Source organism: Aquarana catesbeiana, linkage group LG05 (genome assembly GCF_042186555.1).
Source record: "Aquarana catesbeiana isolate 2022-GZ linkage group LG05, ASM4218655v1, whole genome shotgun sequence".
NCBI classification, from domain to species: Eukaryota; Metazoa; Chordata; class Amphibia; order Anura; family Ranidae; genus Aquarana; species Aquarana catesbeiana.
In genome coordinates, this window is record NC_133328.1 from 637,408,780 (window position 1) to 637,435,363 (window position 26,584).

Genomic DNA, 26,584 nt, shown 5'->3' on the forward strand with positions numbered 1-26,584 from the left:
AGTCCTGATACCAACCAGATCAGTCTATTTCAGCCTAACATGTGTATATAAAAAGTCGGCAGGAGACTGCCACCACTAAGGCTCTGAGGAAGAAGGTCAAACCTTCGAAACGCGTAAGCCAGCGGCGGTCCGTGTGCCTCCCTCCTGGGACCTGGACAGCTGCCTACCACTGGAACTATTGCCTTTGTGCGTTTGATATGCTAATTTACCTGCGACTTTTGTGAGTAGCCTTTTACCTTGTTTTTAATTTATTAAAATTTGCCAAGGATAATGCGCTAGGCTGGTGCGCTCTCTTGTTTCTTTCTTTGTTTTTCACTATTAGGATAATCCCATCCTTCGAGAGCAGCAAAGCCGAAGCCCATAGCCCCTCTTGAATTTCTTTAGCTAACACACCAGTGCGCAAGAGTACTTTTTTCGTGTTTCTATACTACCTCTTCTCTCCTACCTTCCCTTTGGTAGGATAGGCTCCATCCAGCCCTCGTGAGGCCTCCTCCGCGGTGCCTTCCTCTCCTCGTCAGCCAGATGCCTCCTCCGGGGTGTGTGGAAACCCCTGCTCCGCTGAGCACTCCAGTGGTAGGGGGGGGTGACGGCTGGGGAGGGGGGGCGTGATCTGTGTCTCCCGAGCAGAGGGAATTGTGCTCACTGCTCAGGCTGCTGGAATCTCCTCCCCTTCTCCTCCTTAAGAGAACACAGCGCTGGCCCCGCCTCCTCCCCAAGACAGCCACGCTCCGACCCCTCTCTCCACTGCTTGGAGCTCACAGGCAACCCGCTGCTGGCCGGAGCTTAACGCCGCGCCTGTGGCGACATTTTTCAGCAGAGGCGGCTCTTCAATTAGCCTAATTGCCGAATTAGAGAGCCACCTCTGCCGGGGCCCTACACGGCTGGGGGCCCCATAGCGCACGCGTGGGTTGCTATGGCGGTGGTTCCGCCACTGCATCCAGTGAAGGAGAAAACAAAATTTTATAACAGAATCAAAGAAAAACTTTTTTTTTTTTTTTTTTAATTTAGGTCTTTATAATTTCTAAAAAACCCAGGAGGTGATTAAATACCACCAAAAGAAATCTCTATTTGTTGGGGGGGAATGATAAAACTTTAATTTCTGTACAGTGTTGCATGTTTGCGCAATTGTCATTCAAAGTGTGACAGCACTGAAAGCTGAAAATTGGCCTGGGCAGGAAGGGGGTGAAAGTGCCCGGTATTGAAGTGGTTAAAATTTAAAGAGACAGTACACTTTTTTTGTATTTTCCCCTTATCCTTTTGGTAAATTTTATTGTAGGTTAAAACACATTAAAAATAATAAAAGCTCCTAAAAATGATTTGGCACTTTAACATTTTGCGGTTTGTATTCCTCCTCCCCCCCACACTGTTCCCTATCTTGAATAACAACAAAATACACAAAAAAAAAAAAAAAAGAGAAAAAAAAAAAAACACAAAAAGGGAAAGCAGACATAATAATAAAGAGAACATCAACATTATCCAGCATATCCTTTGTCCAAGTTACCACAGAGAAAATGTACCTTTTTTTACCGCCCTTAGCCCCACCCCCATACAACCATCAACTCACATGACAACAATTTCTCTTCTGATATTTTTATTGGTGAATTTATACAGATATATATGAACCATCAACAAGATTTGCTGAAATTCTTTATATGATATGGGATATATAATACACCAAAAAGAAAAAAAGTATATAAAAAAGTTCAAAAATCCAACTGAATCAGTTTTTTCTTTATACCATAAAACAATCTTAAATCAATACAATGAAATTAGAAACATCAATAACAAATATTATCCCCGATCGTATTACAAAGTCATGGTTTGCATGTGTTTTACACACGTTTTTAGCCACAGCACCATTGACATCTATTAGATCACATGTTTTGCTGTGTTTTCTGAAAGCGCACCAAAGAATTGGCATGCGATACTTTTCAGAAAATGCAGCAAAAGCGATCCTAATAGAAATCAATGGAACTGCAACTAAAAACTCATGTAAAATGCACATAAACCGCGCACACACCTGCTCTGCCGCCAAAACGCAGCGCGCCAATGTGAACCCGGCCTAAGTCTACCCCCACGTCTCTGATCTCTAAATCTAAACTCAAAGCAGTTTATAGTTTTGGATAGAGGGGTGAAGAGTTAGAACCTCTGCCTGGCTTTTATTGCTGTCTGTGTTCCCTCTGTATTTCTCCTGGTGACCATTGGCTCGACACAGAATGTAACTGGAAGGCTGACCTTTTATGGCTGCCATTGAGACAGGAGATGAGGGGAAATCTTCTAGACATGCGCATCTTGTTTCATTCCAAATTCCTTTTTTTAGCGTCCCAATTAACGAAAACCCAAATTAACTAATTTCTGCGAATATTCGTAAACTCAAATATTCTAAAATTAAAATATTCTGAAATTCAAATACACGAAAATCCGAAAATTCTAAAATCTGAAATAATAACTATTAAATTAAATCATAGGTATTGGAATATCCTTTCAAGTTTGGCTGTTAGTGAACGTAATGAATATGAATTTATCCAAAGTTACAAATTATCCGAAATAAGGAACGCCGCATCTAAACAAATGGAACTTAACGAATTAATAATAAATGACAATAATAATAAAAAAAAATATTATTACTTATTATTAATTTGTTCCGTTCCATTTATTTAGATAAGGCATTCCTTATTTCGGATAATTCATAAGTTCAGATAAATTCATATTCGTTACGTTCACTAACAGCCAAACTTGAAAGGACAGTCCAATACCTATAATTTAATAGTTCTTTATTATTAGTTAGTTATGATTTTGAATTTTTGGATTTTCGTTTTTATTTTAGAATTTACGAATTGACCCGAAAAAAAAAAAAAGAAAAACAATTAAAACGAAGACGAAAACAAATTCATTTTTCGGCAGTGCATGTCTACAATCTTCCCATGGGGACATGTGTTCTGGTGACACCGATCTAAGAGGGGAATTCCTCTGACCTTGGAGAGATTTCCTCTCACTTTTTGTGTCTCTGGGAACTTTCTCTACTCCCTTCTCTTCAACACTAAGAAAGGGCTTTATATACAATTTAAACCAAAGCATGAAAATTAACACTTCAAAATAATAAATTAGAACTAAAAAGGCAAAACGTTTTCTCATTTTGAATAGAGTAAGCGAAGTTTATAACCTCTGTCAGTTTTTTGCCTTCTGTGTCCTATTGGGGAGATTTTCCTTCATTTCCGTCCTATAGCCACACAGGAAGTGAGAGGAAATCCCGGGTTATCGCCAGAACTAGTGTCCACAATGGAAAATTTTCCCCTCTATTCCTGTTCTGGGGACAACCCAATATTTGTAATATTCTTTTTCTCTCTTTTTTCTGCGATATCAATAAACAGGACAAATCGAGAAGGTGAGTCTCCCTAACGGGGGCACAGACCACAATAGAAACCTGACAGGGGCTCTAATGCCTTCCCATGTGTTCCAAAATTTAAAAAACTGTTTAGTTATACTTTAACCACTTAAGGACCGGGCCTATTTTTCAAACTTGTTGTTTACAAGTTAAAGTAATTTTTTTTTTGCTAGAAATTTACTTAGAACCCCAAAACATTATATATTTTATTTCTAACACCCTAGAGAATACAATGACGGTTGTTGCAATACTTTTTGTCCCACCGTATTTGCGCAGCGGTCTTACAAACGCACTTTTTTTTTTTTAGAAAAAATACACTTTTTTGAATTGAAAAATAAGACAACAGTAAAGCTACCCCCGATTTTTTTAATATTGTGAAAGATGATGTTACACCGAGTAAATTGATACCCAACATGTCACTCTTCAAAGTTGCACCCGCTCGTGGAATGGCGACAAACTTTTACCCTTAAAAATCTGGGGGGGGGGCCCTCTCCCGCCGCCGATAAAAGTGATCTTGCGGTGAATGCACCGCAGAGATCACTTATATCTGAAAGCGGACCTCCCGCCGAAGAAGAGGATACCGGGGTTATGGTAGGTAGCTGCTGCCATAACAACGATATTCCTCTTCAAACAGCCAAAGTATAACTGCAGCGGGCGGTCCGTAAGTGGTTAAACACTTAAATATTAGTATTTAACACCTTGTTCCTCAAATATAATGGCTCCTTAAATTTAACCTTAATCCCTAACCTAACATAACCCTTAAAGTTGACCATACACTATAAAATCCAATAGTAGATCTAAAGTAGATTGTACAATCAACTATGTAGTGTAAGTAATTTCCTGGATACAATTTGAATGGATAATGTATGTGTTTCCTTATATTTTTGGTAAATCTAAAGCTGACCATACACTACCAAATCTTCTTTAGCTTTACCAAAACAATGTAATGTCAAGTTAAAGTTGAAAAGTCATTTGATTTACTTAAAATCAGGCAGGCACATATACTACACAGCTGATGGTAGATCTAAAGGAGATTGTACAATCAGATTGTATAAATAATGAACCCCCCAAAACCCCCCTCTTGTCTTATTGGATGTGGAAGTGATGGAGGAGACTCTCCTGTGCTGAGATCTTCCAGATCCACCGATTGAAGAAATACATTATCTGTACAAACTGTGTCATCCTATGAACCAGATTGACATTTCTCACCAGATTCAGCTCAGATTTCCTGTAATTTGATCATATTAAAAATCTCCTGACCCTCCCAGAGATCTTTATATGACCGTTTCCTACATATAACACAGCATGGAGGGGCTCAGTGAAGGTGGTGGTGAAGGTGTGGAGGTGTCGGATCGGGTCACACAGATCATAAAAGGACAGCTGCCCGGCCTCATAATCCACATCGATCCTGACTCTGTTACTGGAGAGATCGGGATATATCATGATCGGTTTATCGTCATGTAATAGATAACACCCACCTCTATACCTGTGCAAACCCCAGGACTTGTTATTATGTCCAATCACTGTCTGCACTCCTCCTCCCCTCTCTATACTGGGATAACACATCCCTATCATGCAATCTTCTGCCTCACTGACATCCACATCCCAGTAATGTCGCCCCGAGGAAAATCTCTGACTGCTTAATACCTGGAACCATAACTGAAATCTCTCCGGTGTTTGTGGACGATTCTGCTTTATATCTGACCTGGATACAGTTTTCATGTCATCTGATATCTGTAGATTATTATGAGCTGTGTTCACATCCAGTAATATGTCTGAAGCTTCCTGTATATAGAAGAATACATTTACCCCTTTTATCATATCAGATAACCCTGTGTGCAATGTGTGTGAGATTCTAGACACATCCAGATCCTCTCCTTCATGGAGGAGTCTATCATGTCTCTCTCTGTCCTCATCATCTCCCTCCTCAGTATCACACAAGTCCCCTGTGTCTGATTCCTGTAGGACAGTCAGTGGGTCAGTCATGTTACACAGCTCCATGTCCTCCATCTTCCTGGACAGATCCTCCTTCTTTATTTCCAGCTGATCAATCAAATTAGACAATGACTGTGAAATCCGCTCTACCTGGTTGGAGATGTTCCTCAGGACTGTCTTCTCCAGGTCCTCCAGATGTCTCCTGAGCTCTATGAACAGGGCAGTGACTCTCTCCGTTAGACCAGCTGATTTTTCTTGTACTTTTCCCTTAAGTTCCTGCAGACTCTGGACTCTTTGCTCAATCTCCTTTCTTTTAGCAATCAGTTTCTGCAGAACATTTCTCAGTTTCTGTTTCTTCTTCTCAGAGGCCTCATCCAGAGTCTCCACCTTGTGTCCCCGGTGTTCTCCAGCCAAACTGCAGGACACACAGATACAGGCAGAGTCCTCAGTGCAGTAATATTTAAGAAGTTCTCTATGGATGGAGCATTTTCTCTTCTCCATGGAAGTGGTGGGATCAGTTAGGACATGTTCTGGTGACTGGCTGTGGACTCTCAGGTGATTATTACACAGAGAAGCTTCACACATCAGACAGGATTTAACAGCAGGTACAAGATAGTAAATACAGTAAGTACAGAAGATTCCAGTCTTCTTCTGATCTGGATGAGTAGATCGTAAAGTCTCCACTATATTACACAATGTTATGTTCCTCTGCAGTGTAGGACGTCTCCTAGACCTTTTTCTGCACTGAGGACAGGAATAACCTCCAGACCCCTTCTGTGTATCCAACACACGATCAATACAGACCCGGCAGAAGTTGTGTCCACAGCTCAGCATTACAGGATATTTATACATTTCCAGACAGATGGAACAGTTCAGCTCTTGTCTCACTTCAGCAGACGCCATTTCTGACAGCAGAAGAGAGAAATGAAAGTGAAAGTCTCCGACACTCAGAAACCAGAGAACACGTCTCACATTTCTCAACACAGGGAGGGGCTGATCTTGTTTTGCAACTTATATCTGCAGGAAGTATGTGTATAAAGTGATGTCTATAAGTTGAAGTGGTATTTTCATACACGGGAGTGTTCTGGTCACACGATGTAGTGACTGTTAGACCCCATACACACTATTAGATTTTCTGCAGATTTTTGTCTTCAGATTTACCAAAACCATATAAAAGAGGCCCAACCTTAAAGCCTTGTACACACGATCAGATTATTGGACAAATTTTCGTCAGATTTTTGTTGGATGCTAGTCTCACATCGAAAGTGAAGAGGTTACTCAACATCAGAAAATTTTCGGACAACAGAATTCAACGTCAGAAGTGACGTAATGTTTTGAATTGTTTTGTATGTGTTCTTTAATTTCTGAGCATGCCTAGTCTTGTTCTTCAGATTTTTATTTGTCAGAAAACCGTAGTAATGAAAAAGAAAATCGGACGTTGTGGTCACATCAGACAAAAATTTGTGTGTATGGGGCTTGTTTGCATCTTTTGAAAAGAGAACTTCACACAAAACAGAACACTGAGAAAGTAAATGCAGTTCTATTAACTGGTTACGTTTTGTGTAAAAGAAATATTTTTCAGAGTCAATGGACAACTTTACTTTTACCCAACTCCGGCTGTTTTAAATCTAGCCATGCAGTGGGGTCCCCTCAAGCATGGGATAAATGCTTATTTTGTTTGGGGGAGGGAATACATATTGATGCAATGACATCAGAAAACTGTGACCTGTCGGCAAAGAGAAGTGGTTTCAAAGGACCGACTGCACTAAGAAGAGGAAGGTTATGGAATTTAGGTGTAAAGTAAGTACAGTATTTGTATTACCATTTTCAGCACCCCAAACAAAAAGATTCCATTGACATAAGATAAAAAATCCACTTCTGGTTACGGCGCCACATGTAAGGACATTGGGTCACAGTGGCTCCTTGCTAGCCCAGGTACATTCGGCCTACAAAACTTGGTAACAGCCCGTTTTTTGGGGTTTTTTTCGGTCACAGACACTGCGGGCCGACCCCCACTAGCTATGGAGCGGTACCTTACCAGCTCCCGCTTCAGCTCCCTCCCAATCTACACCGCCTAGTCTCCCCTTGGAGGGAGACAAGATGGCCGCTGGTCATAATCCGGAGCCAGAGAGCGTGGACATGCTCCCGCTGGAGCTACAAGGGACTGTACATTAAAAAAATTAGCTCAGGCAGTAGCAGCCCTGATACTCCCCACTATCACCACGGCGGTGGACACAGCTGTGGCATCTGGCATCGCACAACTCTGCAAAGAACTGGAGGAGCAGGCATGCAGAATAACAGACACTGAATGCAGGATCTCAGCCCTGGAGGATGAGATCTACCAAAACAATGGTACTGTCCAGCAACACTCCCAAATTCACACCATCATCCAAGAGAAACTGTAAGACCTTGAAAACAGATCTTGCAGAACCTCTGTGATTCTCGTATACCGGAGGCCTTAGGTCTCCCAGATCAATGTGTAGCTGAACGACCACACAGAATGGGAGCGCCAGCTTCAAACCGCAAGTCACCCAGGCCAGTGATAGCCAAATACCTAAGTTTTGCTGACAGACTGGCTATCCTTCAAACATTCCGCAAGACACGCACGGTTAAAATAGATGGGAACAGCCTTCTGATTTTCACCGACTACTCAGAGGTCTCCCGGTGGATAAAAGAATTCCAACCAGTATGTGTAGAACTTTTTAAACAGGGCCTCTGTTGCATGCTAGCATACCCTGCCACGCTGCAACTACGAGCCCCAAACGGAGACCAACTAATGTTTCACACTCCAGCTGAAGTACCTCCTGTCTTTGCCCCCTGCTGCAACTCCCAGGGTGTTGTGCCCCACATATGGAAAAATCGCTCACATAACCAAGGGAACAACGCAGACCCAGTAAAGACCCCCCCCCCACCCCAAGCGCCTGCGGGTTACACACTCCAATGGGGCAAACAGATTTGGGTGACTTTCATTACCTTCAGCCTCTTGGTCCTATGAGCTTTAGTCCACATGATTCTTGTTTTCCTCTCCCCGGCAGGATCTTACTTATATAGTTACATAGTAGGTGAGGTTGAAAAAAGACACAAGTCCATCAAGTCCAACCTATGTGTGTGATTATGTGTCAGTATTACATTACATATCCTTGTATATTGCGGTCATTCAGGTGATTATCTAATAGTTTCTTGAAGCTATCAATGCTCCCCGCTGAGACCACCGCCTGTGGAAGGGAATTCCACATCCTTGCCGCTCTTACAGTAAAGAACCCTCTACGTAGTTTAAGGTTAAACCTCTTTTCTTCTAATTGTAATGAGTGGCCACGAGTCTTATTAAACTCTCTTCGGCGAAAAAGTTTTATCCCTATTGTGGGGTCACCAGTACAGTATTTGTAAATTGAAATCATATCCCCTCTCAAGCGTCTCTTCTCCAGAGAGAATAAGTTCAGTACTCGCAACCTTTCCTCATAACTAAGATCCTCCAGACCCTTTATTAGCTTTGTTGCCCTTCTTTGTACTCGCTCCATTTCCAGTACATCCTTCCTGAGGACTGGTGCCCAGAACTGGACAGCATACTCCAGGTGCGGGCGGACTAGAGTCTTGTAGAGCGGGAGAATTATCGTTTTATCTCTGCAGTTGATCCCCCTTTTAATGCATGCCAATATTCTGTTTGCTTTATTAGCAGCAGCTTTGGCATTGCATGCCATTGCTGAGCCTATCATCCACTAGGACCCCCAAGTCCTTTTCCATCCTAGATTCCCCCAGAGGTTCTCCCCCCAGTGTATAGATTGCATTCATATTTTTGCCACCCAAATGCATTATTTTACATTTTTCTACATTGAACCTCATGTAGTCGCCCACCCCATTAATTTGTTCAGATCTTTTTGCAAGATTTCCACATCCTGCGGAGAAGTTATTGCCCTGCTTAGCTTAGTATCGTCTGCAAATACAGAGATTGAACTGTTTATCCCATCCTCCAGGTCGTTTATGAACAAATTAAATAGGATTGGTCCCAGCACAGAACCCTGGGGGACCCCACTACCCACCCCTGACCATTCCGAGTACTCCCCATTTATCACCACCCTCTGAACTCGCCCTTGTAGCCAGTTTTCAATCCATGTACTCACCCTATGGTCCATGCCAACGCACCTTATTTTGTACAGTAAACGTTTATGGGGAACTGTGTCAAATGCTTTTGCAAAATCCAGATACACCACGTCTACGGGCCTTCCTTTGTCTAGATGGCAACTCACCTCCTCATAGAAGGTTAATAGATTGGTTTGGCAAGAACGATTCTTCATGAATCCATGCTGATTACTGCTAATGATATCATTCTTATTACTAAAATCTTGTATATAGTCCCTTATCATCCCCTCCAAGAGTTTACATACTATTGATGTTAGGCTAACTGGTCTGTAATTCCCAGGGATGTTTTTTGGGCCCTTTTTAAATATTGGTGCTACATTGGCTTTTCTCCAATCAGCTGGTACCATTCCAGTCAATAGACTGTCTGTAAAAATTAGGAACAACGGTCTGGCAATCACCTGACTGAGTTCCCTAAGTACCCTCGGATGCAAGCCATCTGGTCCCGGTGATTTATTAATGTTAAGTTTCTCAAGTCTAATTTTAATTCCGTCCTCTGTTAACCATGTAGGTGCTTCCTGTGTTGTGTCATGAGGATAAACACTGCAGTTTTGGTTACTGAAGCCCCCCGATTCACTCGTGAAGACTGAGGAGAAGAATAAATTCAATACCTCTGCCATCTCCCCATCCTTTGTAACCAGATGTCCTTCCTCATTCTTTATGGGGCCAATATGGTCTGTCCTCCCTTTTTTACTGTTTACATACTTAAAGAATTTCTTGGGATTTTTTTTGCTCTCCTCCGCTATGTGTCTTTCATGTTCTATCTTAGCCGTCCTAATTGCACCCTTACATTTCTTATTGCATTCTTTATAAATTCTGAATGCTGTGGATGATCCCTCAACCTTGTATTTTTTGAAGGCCTTCTCCTTTGCTTTTATATGCATTTTTACATTGGAGTTAAGCCATCCAGGATGTTTGTTCGCTCTTTTAAATTTATTACCCAATGGGATACATTGGCTAATGCCCTTATTTAATATGCTCTTAAAGCAAACCCATCTCTCCTCCGTATTCTTTGTTCCTAATATTTTATCCCAATTTATGCCTTTTAGCAAGGTTTGTAGTTTAGGGAAGTTGGCTCTTTTGAAATTCAGTGTCTTTGTGTTCCCTTCATGTCTCCTATTTGTGTGATTTATACTGAAACTAATTGACCTGTGATCGCTGTTACCTAAATTGCCCCGTATTTCCACATCTGTTATCAGGTCTGTATTGTTGGTAATCAGTAGATCTAGTAATGTTTTATTTCTAGTTGGTGCGTCTACCATCTGACCCATAAAATTGTCCTGCAAGACACTAAGGAACTGGCGAGCCTTAAATGAATGCGCGGTTCCCTCCGCTCAGTCTATGTCTGGATAATTAAAATCCCCCATTATGATAACACTTCCCATCCTTGCTGCTAATCCAATTTGTGATAGGAGATCCGTCTCCACTTCCTCCCTCAGGTTAGGGGGCCTATAGCATACTCCCAGTATTATTTTCCCCTTAGCTTCATCCCTTTGGAGCTCTACCCATAAAGATTCCACCTGCTCCCTAGCCCCCTCAGTGATGTCATCTCTCACATTCACTTGTACATTATTCTTGATATATAGGCATACCCCTCCCCCTTTTTTACCCTCTCTATCCTTGCGGTATAGGGTATACCCTTGAATGTTTGCCAGCCAATCATGAGAGCTGTTGAACCAGGTCTCTGAAAATCCCACAAAATCCAAATCCTCCTTGTACAACAGTATCTCTAGTTCACCCATCTTGTCCGCCAGGCTCCTGGCATTGGTGAACATGCCACATAGTTTAGACCGGTCGCATATTGTCCTCGTATTGGGTGTTTCAAGATTGCAACTTGGACTTGCTACTATACTCACCTTGTGTTTTTGTGCTTTGGTTAACCTACCACTAATGCCCCCAATACTACCCTCTGGAATATCTTCCGCGCTGGCTATCACGGTCTCTGGACCCTCCCCCCCATCGCCTAGTTTAAAAACCCCTCTAACTTTTTGGCCATCTTCATTCCCAGCAGATCTGCACCCTCCTCATGTTATGTTCGCAACCAAAAATGTAAATGTATTTTATTGGGATTTTATGTGATAGACCAACACAAAGTGGCACATAATTTTGAAGTGGAAGGAAAATAAATGGTTATCACATTTTTTTACAAATAAATATGTGAAAAGTGTGGCGTGCTTTGTAATCAGCCCCCTTTACTCTGATACCCCTAACTAGAATGTAGTGGAACCAATTGCCCTCAGAAGTCACCTAATTAGTAAACAGAGTCCACCTGTGTGCAATTTAATCTCAGTATGAATACAGCTGTTTCGTTAAGCCCTCAGCCCTCAGAGAAAAGCAGCCAAGAGGCCCATGGTAACTCTGGAGGAGCTGCAGAGATCCACAGCTCAGGTGGGAGAATCTGTCCACAGGACAATTATTAGTCGTGTTCTCCACAAATCTGCCCTTTATGGAAGAGTGACAAGAAGAAAGCCATTGTTGAAAGAAAGCCATAAGAAGTCCCGGTTGCAGTTTGCGAAAAGCCATGTGGGGGACACAGCAAACATATGGAAGAAGGTGGTCTGGTCAGGCGAGACCAAAATTGAACTTTTTGGCCTTAAAGCAAAAAGCTATGTGTGGCGGAAAACTAACTGCACATCACCCTGAACACACCATCCCCACCGTGAAACATGATGGTGGCAGCATCATGTTGTGGGAATGCTTTTCTTCAGCATGGACAGGGAAGCTGGTCAGAGTTGATGCAAAGATGGATGAAGCCAAATACAGGGCAATCTTAGACGAAAGCCTGTTAGAGTCTGTAGAAGATTTGAGACTGCACCGGAGGTTCACCTTCCAGCAGGACAATGACCCTAAACATACAGCCAGAACTACAATGGAATGGTTTAGACAAAGCATATTCATGTGTTAGAATGGCCCAGTCACAGTCCAGACCTAAATCCAATTGAGAATTTTTGCCAAGACTTGAAAATTGCTGTTCACAGACGCTCTCCATCCAATCTGACAGAGCTTGAGCTATTTTGCAAAAAAGAATGGTCAAAAATGTCACTCTCTAGATGTGCAAAGCTGGTAGAGACATTCCCAAAAAGACTTGCAGCTGTAATTGCAGCGAAAGGTGGTTCTACAAAGTATTGACTCAGGGGGGCTGAATACAAATGCCCCCCACACTTTTCACATATTTATTTGTAAAAAATGTTGAACCATTTATCATTTTCCTTCCACTTCACAATTATGTGCCACTTTGTGTTGGTCTATCACATAAAATTCCAATAAAATACATTTACATTTTTGGTTGTAACGTGACAAAATGTGGAACATTTCAAGGGATATGAATACTTTTTCAAGGCACTATAGCCATTGTCACTTTAGATGCCGAAAAGGCTTTCGACAATGTCAGCTTTAAAAGCTTGTCCTCGAAAGGTTTGGCATCCTAGGCTCCTTTACACACTTAATAGATAGTCTCTACTCGTCTCCCTCTACCAGGGTAGTGGCGGCAAGACATATTTCAGACCCTATCCCCCCTCCACAAGGGTACGTGTCAGGGCTGCCCCATCACCATTACTTTTTAACCTCTTTGCAGATGACATTCTGATTTTTACTACTAATCCCCAGGTAGATATCCATTTAATTTAACACACCTTCACTACTTTCCATTCCTGCTCAGGACTAAAAATTAAACTCTACCAAAAGTAAGGTGCTACCTCTCTGCAAGAGTGGCAAAAGCCTCTGGATGACCTCTTCACCCTTCCCCATCACATACTTAGGAGTGAACATAGGCTGAGAACCCTCATCTATCAGCTGAACTATCCTCCTCTGATATCCAAAATAATCAGCAAACTGGAAGGATGGATGGACCTTCCATTATCGCTCTTCGGGAGATGCCACCTCTATAAGATGGTCAGCTTCTCACGTCTGTTGTACCCAATACAAACAAACAATGCCAATAATAATCAAGCATAAGGACATTCAAAAGATCAATAGAGCTTTTTCGGCCTTCATGTGGCACCGTAAAAGACCTTGCATCGCAATAACAAAACTATATCTCCCGAAGAGCGAAAGAGAGGCAGGTCTCCCATTATTAGATTGTATAATTTATCTTGCTTACATCATCTAAGATTAGACTGGTTAGTTCCGGGATCAAAGTTCACTAACTTTTGGATGGATTCGGCAATGGTACATCCATACCATCTACCATCTATCCTTCATACATGGTACATCCATACCATCTACCATCTATCCTTCATACATGGTACATCCATACCATCTACCATTTATCCTTCATAGCTACTTAAAATCACTACCACCTAACCTCCAACAAAATTTACTCATTCAGGACACAGTCATTGCATGGAGGGACGCCAGGAAGCGCTTGGTGGTCTCTCCACACGTCTCATCCCCTCTACCGATACTTGGCAACCCCATGCTACCACAGACCACCCACCATAAAGCATTCAACACATGGAAGCTAAAAGGCCTAACGAACGTGGTCTCTCTTTACGACACAGTCAATGGGTGTCTTATATCCTACCAAACAATTGCATCTGACTTATGACTATTTCTACAGCTGGAGGTCTATAATCCTCTCATACCTTTCTATACCAATCCACTGGAGTACACAGCTTCAAAAGCCTGGGGAAAAGACATTCCTTTAGACAATCTTCCTTACCAACTACAAAGAGGATACAAAATGACTTTAAAACTAACACCAATGAATCCTGGAGGGAAACCCAATTTAAATTGCTCCATAGGGCATTTATACCCTATTCCTTCCCAAATCACTATGTAAGCAAACCAGGCCAACACTGTATCATCATTTATGGATATGCCCATTTATAGCTACATTCTGGAACCAAGTCCAATCTTATGTGTTAGGTGTGACCCAAGTCACAATACCAACAAATCCCATGACAAAATGTGGAAAATTTCAAGGGGTATAATTACTTTTTCAAGGCACTGCAGCTTTAATTCTCTCTTTACCTCCATGGTGGAGGGAGGTTGAGGATAATCCTTTGAGCCGTGAGTAAGCAAATGAATATCCGTTGTGGGAGGAGCCGGGTTGAAGGGAGGTGTGGGCCTCTGAGGCTGAGGTGCTTCAGCAGCAACCGAATAGCATAAGGATTAAAAACAGGCAATATGGCATTTTTTTAAACAGCAGGCGATCCAGCGTCCGATAAAAGTGGTCCCAGCAGCGGATTTGCCACAAGACCACTTATAGGCTGTGAGAGAGGTGGCCCCCCGATCGCCGGAGGTAAAGGGGGAAACAATCCGATCCCCTGGAGCGATAGGCAGGAAGTTGGAAGTTGAGTGAGGGCCATCTATGCCCTTGGAGGACTGGATCGACCTCAAACATCACTTCCACCCTCCGGCCTTAAAGGGCCTTTTTTTTGTGTGTAAAAGTAAAATGACTTTTTTTTGCTTTTAAAGTGGTTGTAAACCCTCAATTTTTGTTTTTTTTCTAAAATAACAACAAACATATCATACTTACCTCCACTGTGCAGTTTGTTTTGCACAGTGTGGCCCCGATTATCGTCTTCTGGGTTCCCCCGGCGGAGCTCGCGGCTCCCCCTCGTATCGGTAAACCCCCTGGGAGAAGCGCTCACCCTTGGGGTTACCATGCAGGCGTGCTCCCGAGTCCAGCATTTGCGTTCATAGATACAGAGTACCGGAATTGGCTCCACCCGCGTCATTGGATTTGATTGACAGCAGCAGGAACCAATGGCTGCGCTGCTATCAATCTATCCAATTTAAGAGCCGAGAACCCCGGCCAGAGAGGTAGAGCTCTCCGGCGTGGGAACGAACAGGCTCAGGTTAATGAAACGGGGGGCTGGGGGGCCGGTCAGTGTCAGATACACGTACCTTTACAACCCCTTTAAGTGTAAAGGTGAGATTTGAGGTCTTTTTGACCCCAGATCTCGCTTTAAAGAGACCCTGTACAGCTTGCTTCTATTACAAGGGATGTTTACATTCCTTGTAATGGGAATAACAATGATCAAAACATTTTTTTATTAAAAAGGGACAGTTTAACCACTTCAGCCCCGGAAGAATTTACCCCGTTCCTAAACAGAGCACTTTTTGTGATTCGGCACTGCATCGCTTTAACTGATAATTGCGCGGTCGTGCGACGCTGTACCCAAACAAAATTGACTTCCTTTTTTTCCCACAAATAAAGCTTTCTTTTGGTGGTATTTGATCACCTCCTGACATTTTTTATTTTTTGCGCTATAAACAAAAAAAAAGAGCGACAGTTTTGAAAAAAACGCATTATTTTTTACTTTTTGCTATAATAAATATCCTCCAAAAACATATAATATAATATATAATATATTTTTTTCCTTAGTTTAGGCCGATATGTATTCTACATATTTTTGGTAAAAAAAAATTCGCAATAAGCGTATATTGATTGGTTTGCGCAAAAGTTATAGCGTCTACAAAATAGGGGACAGATTTATAGCATTTTTATTTTTATTTTTTTTATGGCAGACACATCGGACAATTTTGACAAATTTTTGGAACCATTGGCATTAATACAGCGATCAGTGCGATTAAAAATGCATTGATTACTGTAAAAATGTCACTGGCAGTGAAGGGGTTAACACTAGGGGGCGGTGAAGGGGTTAACTATGTTCCCTGGGAGGTGATTCTAACTGAAGGGGGAGGGACCAACTACAGAAGGTGACAGATCGTGGGACCTAGATAATAGGAACACACGATCTGTCACTCCTGTCAGAACAGAACAGGGAAGTGTGTGTTTACATACACTCGTCCCTGTTCTGTGTCTCCAGCTCATGATCGGTCGTGGCTGGCGGTCATCGCGACCGTCGGCCACGAGCTTCGGCACCCCCCGCTGTGCAGTGGGCGCGTGCGCGCCTGCTATCCGCGCCTGCTATCCGGGTCTCGCAAGATCACGTACAGTAACGTGATTCCGTGCAGGGGGGCCAGCCTGCCGCAGTAAAACTGCGGCGGCTGGTCCGGAAGTGGTAAAAAAAAAAAAAAAGCAAAATAAGACATTTTTTTTAAGCGCCCCGTCCCTCCAAGCTCTTGCGCAGAAGCGAACGCATACACAACTCGTGCACACGTATGTAAACGGTGTTCAAACCACACATGTGAGGTATCGCTGCGATCGTTCGAGCGAGAGCAATAATTCTACTGCTAGACCTCCTCTGTAACTCTAAACTGGTAACCTGTAAAAAATGAAAAGTATCGCCTATAGAGATTTTTAAGTAACGTAGTTTGTTGCCATTCCACGAGCGTGTGCAATTTTAAAGCATGACATGTTAGGTATCAATTTACTCGGCCTAACAATATCTTTCATATTATACAAAAAAAGTGTAGCTCAAATATCAAATAGCGGCGATCGTGAGGGGTCCACCCGACATGTTTCAGATGACAGCCAGATGACGGCTCCTTAGCTGAAAAAAGTCGGGTGGACCCCTCACGATCCCCGCTATTTGATATTTGAGCTCTGTTTCGTTCTACCAAATGTGAGTTTGTTTTTTATTATTTTAATAAACTAGTGTTTTAAAACATTATTACGCTATGTGAGTTTTGTTTGCTCCTTGCATGGCATATGAAACTACACGTTTGGCTTATGCTGGATTACCTATGGGAGAGGAAGCCGTGCGGACCCCCCCTTTTTCTTTCCACCATCTGTTGATGACATCTGACAAGACGTATTTCCCAGAACCAGTGGTTATTATGCTTTTTTGACTTGTCTGGCGTACACCATTTCAGGTCAATTTTTTCCGGTAAGCCTCCTCTACTCCTGGTGTTGCCCCCGGCACTGATGTACAATCTATGCACACTTGTGGTTTCCCTTCTGCCCACTTGACAGATTTGGTGTGACTTTGGTGCGACTTCTGCCCACTCGCCAGATTTGGTGCGACTAAAATTCTGTGAATACCATCTGGCCATGCATCACCCCTTTTGAACTCTGTTGATGATTTCTTCACTATTTTTCTACACATTTTTTATGGACTTTTAAAGTTTTATGTTTTTTATGTTTGGTATCTGGCTCATAGAACCAGCACGGGTTTCTACTAATCACTGGCACATCTGATGATTAAGCATTATTTACTTTATATGTGATCAACACTGATTGATTAATTATTTGACACTATCCATTTTATGATCATACATTTTTTGGTAGTATTCACTATTTTTATATGTCTTTATTGTAATACACATGGCTGTGGATGTGATACATAGCGCCACACTTTTTTTTCTTTTATTTCAGATGAAGTCGCATGATTTCACTGCGAATGAGGGCTCACGCGATTCTGTCACGCTGCAAAAATCGCATAGCACCCAAACACATGCATTTTGCAGCGATTACTGCGCTATTTTGGAATCGCAGAGATTCCAAATCTCCAACTACGAATAGGACCTTAATGATTTTACAGGAGTTTTGTCAAGCTGCAAAAATCACATACTGTTTAAAGATGAATAGGATCCAAACGCTCGCTGTTCTGCGATTTGCGGCGATTCCAGATCGGCCGTATGCGAGCCGTACTAGCAGAAGTACGGACAGCGATCTCTCACAATAAATTTCAAAACTTTTTTTTCGCCTGCACAAAACCGATCGCTAAACGTTCGCCTAACATGACAAACCTCGAGTGAAAGGGGGGAAAACACGACGACTCCAACCAAATATTGTGATTATTATTATACAGGATTTATACAGCGCCAACAGTTTGTGCAGCACTTTACAAAAGAAAAAAAATACAATACAGAAGGAACAGGAAGGCCTTGCTTATGGAGCTTACAATCTAAAAATCAGAACACACCTCCACAATGGACGGCACTTCTTATGCAACCGGCAACCAATCTGCAGGTTATAGACAGAACATGCTGTATTCCAGAGGGGGGAGGACCCATGAAGACATCCTGGTCATGTGACCGGCCACATGGGCAATGTGGTGATGTTGTGGTCACGTGACCAGTAGGAGGCGTCGCCTGACCTCTTCAGCTCTGACACCCAAACGCCTTACATGGAGCAGAGCGATTGTTACGTTTGATTCGGCCATAACTTTGTCATTACTTATGATAACGCAGATCTCTTGTTTTTGGGATATTCTGGCCTTTCTTTTGGTGATATTGTTTTGCAATTTTTTTTTATTTTTTTGCAAACATATACAGTGTGTGTATATATATATATTTATTTATTTATTTTCTCCTTCTTCTTTTGCAAACATAATTTTTTTTTTGCAAAAAATTATTTTTTTGCAAACAAAAACAACTGAGTACTGTCCATGATACTTTTTTATTTGCACTAACATACAATATTTCAGGGCATGTCCCCTTCTTCAAGCAGTACTAATTCACAAAGATTTTAGCAGAATGTTAAAAACATAATTTTTTTCTCAAAAATAACATTTTCTTCTTTTTGCAAAAAGAACTTTTTGGTCAAAAAATAAAATTTTCTTCTTCTTTGCAAAAAAAAAAAACTTTTTTTCTTTAAAATTAACATTTTTTTTACTTTTGCAAACATATACATGTGTGTGTGTGTGTAAATATATATATTTATTTTTATTTATTTATTTTGCAAAAAAAAGTGTATTTATATAAATATATATATATATATATATATATATATATATATATATATATATATATGTGTGTGTTTTTTTGTAAAAATAAAAATAAAAATGTATTTTGCAAACATATACAGTGTGCGTGTATGTATATATATATATATATAGATAGATATACACTTAGGGGTCGGAAAGTATTCAGACCCCCTTAAATTTTTCACTCTTTGTTATATTGCAGCCATTTGCTAAAATCATTTAAGTTAATTTTTTTCCTCATTAATGTACACACAGCACCCCATATTGACATAAAAACACAAAATTGTTGAGATTTTTGCAGATTTATTAAAAAAGAAAAACTGAAATATCACATGGTCCTAAGTATTTAGACCCTTTGCTGTGACACTCATATATTTAACTCAGGTGCTGTCCATTTCTTCTGATCATCATTGAGATGGTTCTACACCTTCATTTGAGTCCAGCTGTGTTTGATTATACTGCTTGGACTTGATTAGGAAAGCCACACACCTGTCTATATAAGACCTTACAGCTCACAGTGCATGTCAGAGCAAATGAGAATCATGAGGTCAAAGGAACTGCCTGAAGAGCTCTGAGACAGGATTGTGGCAAGGCACAGATCTGGCCAAGGTTACAAAAACATTTCTGCTGCACTTAAGGTTCCAAAGAGCACAGTGGCCTCCATAATGCTTAAATGGAAGATGTTTGGGATGACCAGAACCCTTCCTAGAGCTGGCCGTCCGGCCAAATTGAGCTATCGGGGGAGAAGAGCCTTGGTGAGAGAGGTAAAGAAGAACCCAAAGATCACTGTGGCTGAGCTCCAAAGATGCAGTCGGGAGATGGGAGAAAGTTGTAGAAAGTCAACCATCACTGCAGCCCTCCACCAGTCGGGGCTTTATGGCAGAGTGGCTCGATGGAAGCCTCTCCTCAGTGCAAGACACATGAAAGCCCACATGGAGTTTGCTAAAAAACACCTGAAGGACTCCAAGATGGTCAGAAATAAGATTCTTTGGTCTGATGAGACCAAGATAGAACTTTTTGGCCTTAATTCTAAGCGGTATGTGTGGAGAAAACCAGGCACTGCTCATCACCTGTCCAATACAGTCCCAACAGTGAAGCATGGTGGTGGCAGCATCATGCTGTGGAGGTGTTTCTCAGCTGCAGGGACAGGACGACTGGTTGCAATCGAGGGAAAGATGAATGCGGCCAAGTACAGGGATATCCTGGACAAAAACCTTCTCCAGAGTGCTCAGGACCTCAGACTGGGCCGAAGGTTTACCTTCCAACAACACAATGACCCTAAGCACACAGCTAAAATAACAAAGGAGTGGCTTCACAACAACTCCGTTACTGTTCTTCAATGGCCCAGCCAAAGCCATGACTTAAACCCAATTGAGCATCTCTAGAGAGACCTAAAAATGTCTGTCCACCAATGTTTACCATCCAACCTGACAGAACTGGAGAGGATCTGCAAGGAGGAATGGCAGAGGATCCCCAAATCCAGGTGTGAAAAACTTGTTGCATCTTTCCCAAAAAGACTCATGGCTGTATTAGATTAAAAGGGGCTTCTACTAAATACTGAGCAAAGGGTCTGAATACTTAGGACCATGTGATATTTCAGTTTTTCCTTTTTAATAAATCTGAAAAAATGTCAACAAGTCTGTGTTTTTCTGTCAATATGGGGTGCTGTGTGTACATTGAGGAAAAAAATGAACTTAAATGACTTTAGCAAATGGCTGCAATATAACAAAGAGTGAAAAATTTAAGGGGGTCTGAATACTTTCCGTCCCCACTGTATATAGACTCTGGGAATGAGATTATTTTTTCTTGTGCTCTAGCAGTTTGGACAGCAAAATTTGCCTGTTCAGGGCTACAGCTGGTGGTGTGGTGCTGGCAGAATCAGAAAAAGGTTCCTACTTATGCTCCTACTCCACACTGCCCCATGTGGACCTTCTTCCCCACTGGAAGAGCCATAGGGTGGACTTTTGACAGCCCTTGCTATACCATCATCTCTATGACTGGAGGCTGCTGAGAGGGCATGGTCTATAGTGGGGGTAGAGGTGGAATGGAAAGGAGCTGGAAGGAGGAGGAATGAGGCCATTTTTTATATGTAGCTTTCTGGCGCTGTTCCCTGTGTGGTGAAAAATTGGATGTCTTTTCATGCATATGGTATGCAAATGGTTGATGCCATTGCCACATTTTATGTGTAGGGATATTTTAGCTTGCTGTCCTTTATTTTAGCTATAAGAATATGTATCCATCCTAGAATAATATGTATATGTGACGTCTATCAAAAGTTAGTTTCAAATCCTTGTAAATAACATGATTTCCCCGAAATGACGCATGAAGGTTTTTGCTTGTTGATAGTTTCTGTATGAAGAACTCATGTATTATTTTTAGGTGTTTTTTAAACATCTGATGTATACGTAATGTCTGTAAATTTAGCATATATTAATGAAGGGGTTGCACTTTTGTTGTGATGTCATGTTGGTTATAGAAGTGAAAATAGGGAAGTAAAGGATTGGATCATTTTGAATTGCATGCCTTGTGTGTGTCATAATTTCTTGTCGGAATGATCTCCAGATCTAAATGGGTTTTTGGGGAACACTCTAATCAGGATATCATACGAGGGTTCACTTGCTTTTAGAACATACATGTACCCCAACAGCTTGGTGTCAGAATGTGGGGCGGATGGTAAATTAAGGGTTAAATCTTACATACCACAACGCAGAAGTTGAAAGCTGTAGAGGCTGCGCACGCTGTAGAGGGTCAGAATACAAAACACGTAGTTTTAAAACAAGCAGAAAACACGGAGGAAAAAAAGAGGAAGTAGCTACGCAGTTAGTTATATAAAGTTTTCCTTTCATTACACAAGACGCCAGATTTAACACTTAAGATGAAATGCACAGTCCTTTAAATACAGACTTATTAAAGTCTGTCTTGAAAAAAAAAAAAAAAAAAACGTTGATTGAAAAAGACGCAGCAGGATGTTTTGACATGCCAAAACAAACACCAGTATCAACACATTAGCAAAATGCTTTCTTAGGAAATCAAAGGGGAAACTTTTATAAAAAGAGGAAAGGGGGCAAGGACAAAGAGGGAGTTACATACAGAGAAAGAGGATTTCTTAAAGAAAGGAATCTTAAGGGAAATTGTCTCGCCTTATAATACTCCCGGTAAAAAAAAAAAAAAAAAGGGCAAATGGTGACTATAGGTTTGTACCAAACCTAAGGGACATTAATAGCCTAGTGGTACCAATTGCCCAAGTAGTGCCTGATGTGCCATCAATACTTACCGCCATACCATGCGATGCAGAGTATTTTACTGTGATTGATTTAAAGAATGTTTTTTTCATCCCTGTAGACGAGGAGACATGGCCACCGTACTCCAAGTCACCCTTGGGCCCTGGACTGCCCCTCATGGTTCTGTACTGTTGCAGTATGTTGATGATTTTTTGATTTGTAGTTCTTCAGAGGAGGTCTGCCGAGCTGATAGCCTATCTTTATTGAAATGGTTACATGTATGTGGTTACAAAATGTTTAAGAAAAAGTTACAACGTTGTCAAAAGAAAAAAAAAAACAGTTGAGTATTTGTGCTCACAAAAGGAGAAAGAATAGTCAGTCATAAAAGAGCTGTGGCTCTGAATGGGTCTGCCCCGCCCATTTAATAGGAAGGACATGCTTACCTTCCTAGGTATGATTGGTTACTGCCGCCAATGGATACCTGACTGCTCTTTCAATGACAATATATTGAGACAAGCAATGTTTTTGAAGCAATGTCTCTGAAATGTCTGATACTGTAAAATGGTCTGATGAAATGTTAAATGTTTTTGCCATGTTTTGCCATGTTGAAATGTATAATGGTTACCAGCCCGAGCCTCAGGCCTCCTTGAATATGGCAAAATGTTTCACTTGTTTGCCAGGGAAAATTGCAGAACCATGGCGGGAGTACTGGCCCAGGAACATAGTGGGAGACTGTGCCCTGTAGTTTTTTTCTCAAAGATGATCCCGGTGCGCTCTAGCGTCCTGTACGATGGTGGTTGAGATGGTCACTTCTTTCACTCTGGGACATGACACCACACTTCACATCACTTACAATGTGTCAATCTTGTTGAAAAGTGTAGATACACAGCACATGTCTGCTCAGAGTTTGAGCAGATATGAGGTGATTTTGCTGTCCAATCCAAAAATTGCACATCAAATATGCTTCTCTCACTGCAGGCCCAGCACCCATTTTAAACGCCCTTTTAGGATTAAAAAGGAGAACAGGATGAGGTTGTGCCATAACATGACTGCATAAACCTCATTCACCAAGACACATCACCCAGGTCTGATTTATTTTCCACAGCACTACCAGACACACAGAATGTTTTTGTGGATGGTTTTTGCTCTAGGCTATAGTACACTGCAGAGCATACACAGGCCAATAGACAGAGATAGCCAGGGGAAATGAGCAGGGCTGGCTGACCTTGCTGCTAAATAAGCTGCTATCTCACAGACAGCAGACATCCAAATTGTTATGCTGATACCTGACCTATCCCCATTTGAAAAGTCACTTGCAGATCCCCAGGATTATGCATCAAATTATGAGTTAAGGGACTGGAATGGAAAGGGTGTGTAGAGAGATCCAAGGTCTGGACTTCTCTGCAAAGAGGGGAAACCATGTATACCAACAGCAAGTGCATTCACAGTACCACGGAATAGGCCACGCAGGTAAACAAGTCACGGCTGATTTCACACACAGGCCCAAACTAGGCAAAAGACAGGAATATCTTTTGATAATTGTGGACATGTTCTCAAATGGTCCAGCTTTTATAGCCAGGGTCTGCCAGGACTTGGTAAAAACTCTCAAGATAGAATGGAAGTTTCACATTCCCTACCACCCTCCAAGTTCAAGAATAGTAGAAAGGATGAACAGAACAATAAAAGACAAGATAAGAAAGGCCACAGGAGGAACCTTTGCCAATTGGAGAAAGGTCCTCCCAGCAATCCAGGCAGAAATAAGTTTTTTTTTGAAGTTTTGATGAGTAGATTTTTCCCCACCCCATAGGCCAGAGCACCTTTAATGGTAGAAAAGGGAGATTTAGACTTAATATAGGAAGAATATGTAAGAAAACTGGTTGAAATATTGGATACAGTCAAAGAAATGTTGCTCGCACCTCTCTTTTTTCTTCACAGGAAGCTACTCACCTCTTCAAGGAGGGAGACACCGTGGTGGTTCAACAGCTGATGAGAAATAAGAAGCAAGAGTATCCCTTTGGACCTCCTACTATGGTGATTGCAGTGATCAGAACGGCTATCCTGGTGGAAAACTGCTAGTCCGGGATCCATGCAAGCCGAGTGAAAAAGGTTGCCCAAAGCCCCAAGAGCAGGATGGAGATCCTTAATACAGGAGGCCCTCAAGCAGAAGTCCAAGCAGATGAAGGAGGAGTTCCTGGAAAAGCAGGTCCGGCCAGAGAAGATGACCTCGCTTATTTCACTACAGACTTCTGGCAAAACATTTTGCTTCCTGTTCCTGATCACCCTGATGTTGTTCCCGCCCACTTGGATCTTCACTAACTGTATTTGCCATCCTGAAGATTTGGGTGCCATTAAAAGTATTTGTGGAAACACACATACATAGGAGAACATTACAGTGATACAAGTTAGAAACAAGAGAGACATTGAGGATAATATTTCTGATAAAATGCTTTTGCTAAAATTTAAATATGCTTATGTTCAGAAATCAGGATTTCAGAAATGTTGGATTTGTGGCAAATTGCACCTTAGCACTGTTAGGATACCCCTAATGGCTATACCTTTGAATATTACTCCCCTTTTAAAAGGAAAGATTCCCCTTGACCTTTTGAATGTCAGCAGAAGAACTAATGACACCATTTCCTTTCACATCATCAATAGAAGTCATAATCCTAACTGGTGTTTCAATTTAGGGAATTCTACTAGAAATGCTCATATCTGTAGTCGATCAGTTTTTAACATTTCTAATTGCTATGCCCCTAGTGGGAAGTCTTGTTCTTTATATCAAACACACCATGTTAAGGTCAGAGTACGGGCTGATTTTGAAAAGATTCTTGCCTCTGAAGATGAAAGTAGTAAACCTGTACAGCATTTGTTTCAGGTTTTAGCAGCAGTTACAGCAGTAGATCAAGAGACTGCTGTGAATACGCCCTTCTCGTTTGGTAACCACACTTATGTTTGTTGTGGAAAGACTTGTTATCCCTGGATTCCACGAGAGGCCCAAGGCTGGTGTTATCTGGCTTCACTGGTGCCCATAATGGGGGTGATAGGTGATAGTGATGGGAGTCATTTACTTGAAGCTAGTATACACCCAAGGTATCCATTAAAACATCGTAACAAGATAGAGTTATTCCTTGAAAAGGATATGGCCTGGGCATGGTTCCCTTCCTAGGCAGGATGGGGAATAGATTTGATGAAAAGGTTGAATAATTATTTAGGAATTATTGATGAGATGATGAAAAAGAACTCTGATGACATTTCTAAACTTAATGTTGAAACTAGGGCTATCAGAAAACAACTAGAATTGCATGACTTAGCCATTGAGAGCATGAGTTCAGCCCATACAGGATTATGTGAAATGACTGAGGATTATGAATGTTGTACTTGGGTACACAATACCAGTATAGAGGTACCAGATTATTATGATGTGATAGCTCAGCATAGAAAAGAGGTGGCCAAGCTGCAACAAGAGGCTCGCAACATAGCCCAGACCTGGAGTCCTTTTGGAAATGTTGATTTTGGATTTGGAGGGATATTCTCTTGGATAAGGGATATTGCCGTAATTTTAATTATTGTCGTGTTCTTTTTCCTTTTCCTTTATTTTGTGTACAAGCTTATTATGTGCCTTATTAATAGAGCCACTCGCATTTCAGATCCCTCATCTCCCAATAAAACTTATCTCAGTATGTATCATCAGAAGCAAGCTGAGAATATCGCCATGATAAGGAAGTGAGATCATACATATATATATATACATGTGTGATCAAAGAGGGGATTGTAGGGATATTTTAGCTTGCTGTCCTTTATTTTAGCTATAAGAATATGTATCCATCTTAGAATAATATGTATATGTGACGTCTATCAAAAGTTAGTTTCAAATCCTTGTAAATAACATGATTTCCCTGAAATGACGCATGAAGGTTTTTGCTTGTTGATAGTTTCTGTATGAAGAAATCATGTATTATTTTTAGGTGTTTTTTAAACATCTGATGTATACGTAATGTCTGTAAATTTAGCATATATTAATGAAGGGGTTGGACTTTTGTTGTGATGTCATGTTGGTTATAGAAGTGAAAATAGGGAAGTAAAGGATTGGATCATTTTGAATTGCATGCGTTGTGTGTGTCATAATTTCTTGTCGGAATGATCTCCAGATCTGAATGGGTTTTTGGGGAACACTCTAATCAGGATATCATACGAGGGTTCACTTGCTTTTAGAACATACATGTACCCCAACATTATGTGCTTGACAAAGAGACTGCAAATTACTATGGTTAGGTTTCCAGTACACGACACGTGCTGAAAAAGAAGCATACAGCCCAGCTCTGGGGAGTAGACTGGGGGAGGGTTAGTGT

At 41.4% G+C, this 26,584-nt stretch overlaps 1 protein-coding gene and 1 long non-coding RNA gene across 2 annotated transcripts in view; one reads left to right on the top strand and one right to left on the bottom strand.

Annotated features, from left to right (window-relative positions):
• Positions 1 to 26,336, top strand: part of LOC141145595 (uncharacterized) — a 78,492-nt gene extending 52,156 nt beyond the window's left edge. Inside the window, exon 3 of the long non-coding RNA XR_012244576.1 lies at positions 24,171 to 26,336. This is a non-coding gene — a long non-coding RNA (uncharacterized lncRNA). The remainder of the gene's footprint in view (positions 1 to 24,170) is intronic.
• On the bottom strand, positions 2,705 to 6,340 carry LOC141145592 (E3 ubiquitin-protein ligase TRIM39-like). The gene has a single exon (XM_073632418.1). It carries the CDS (start codon positions 6,221 to 6,223, stop codon positions 4,625 to 4,627), a length of 1,599 nt encoding a protein of 532 aa, XP_073488519.1. The 5' UTR covers positions 6,224 to 6,340; the 3' UTR covers positions 2,705 to 4,624.
• Positions 26,337 to 26,584: the final 248 nt, after the last annotated feature.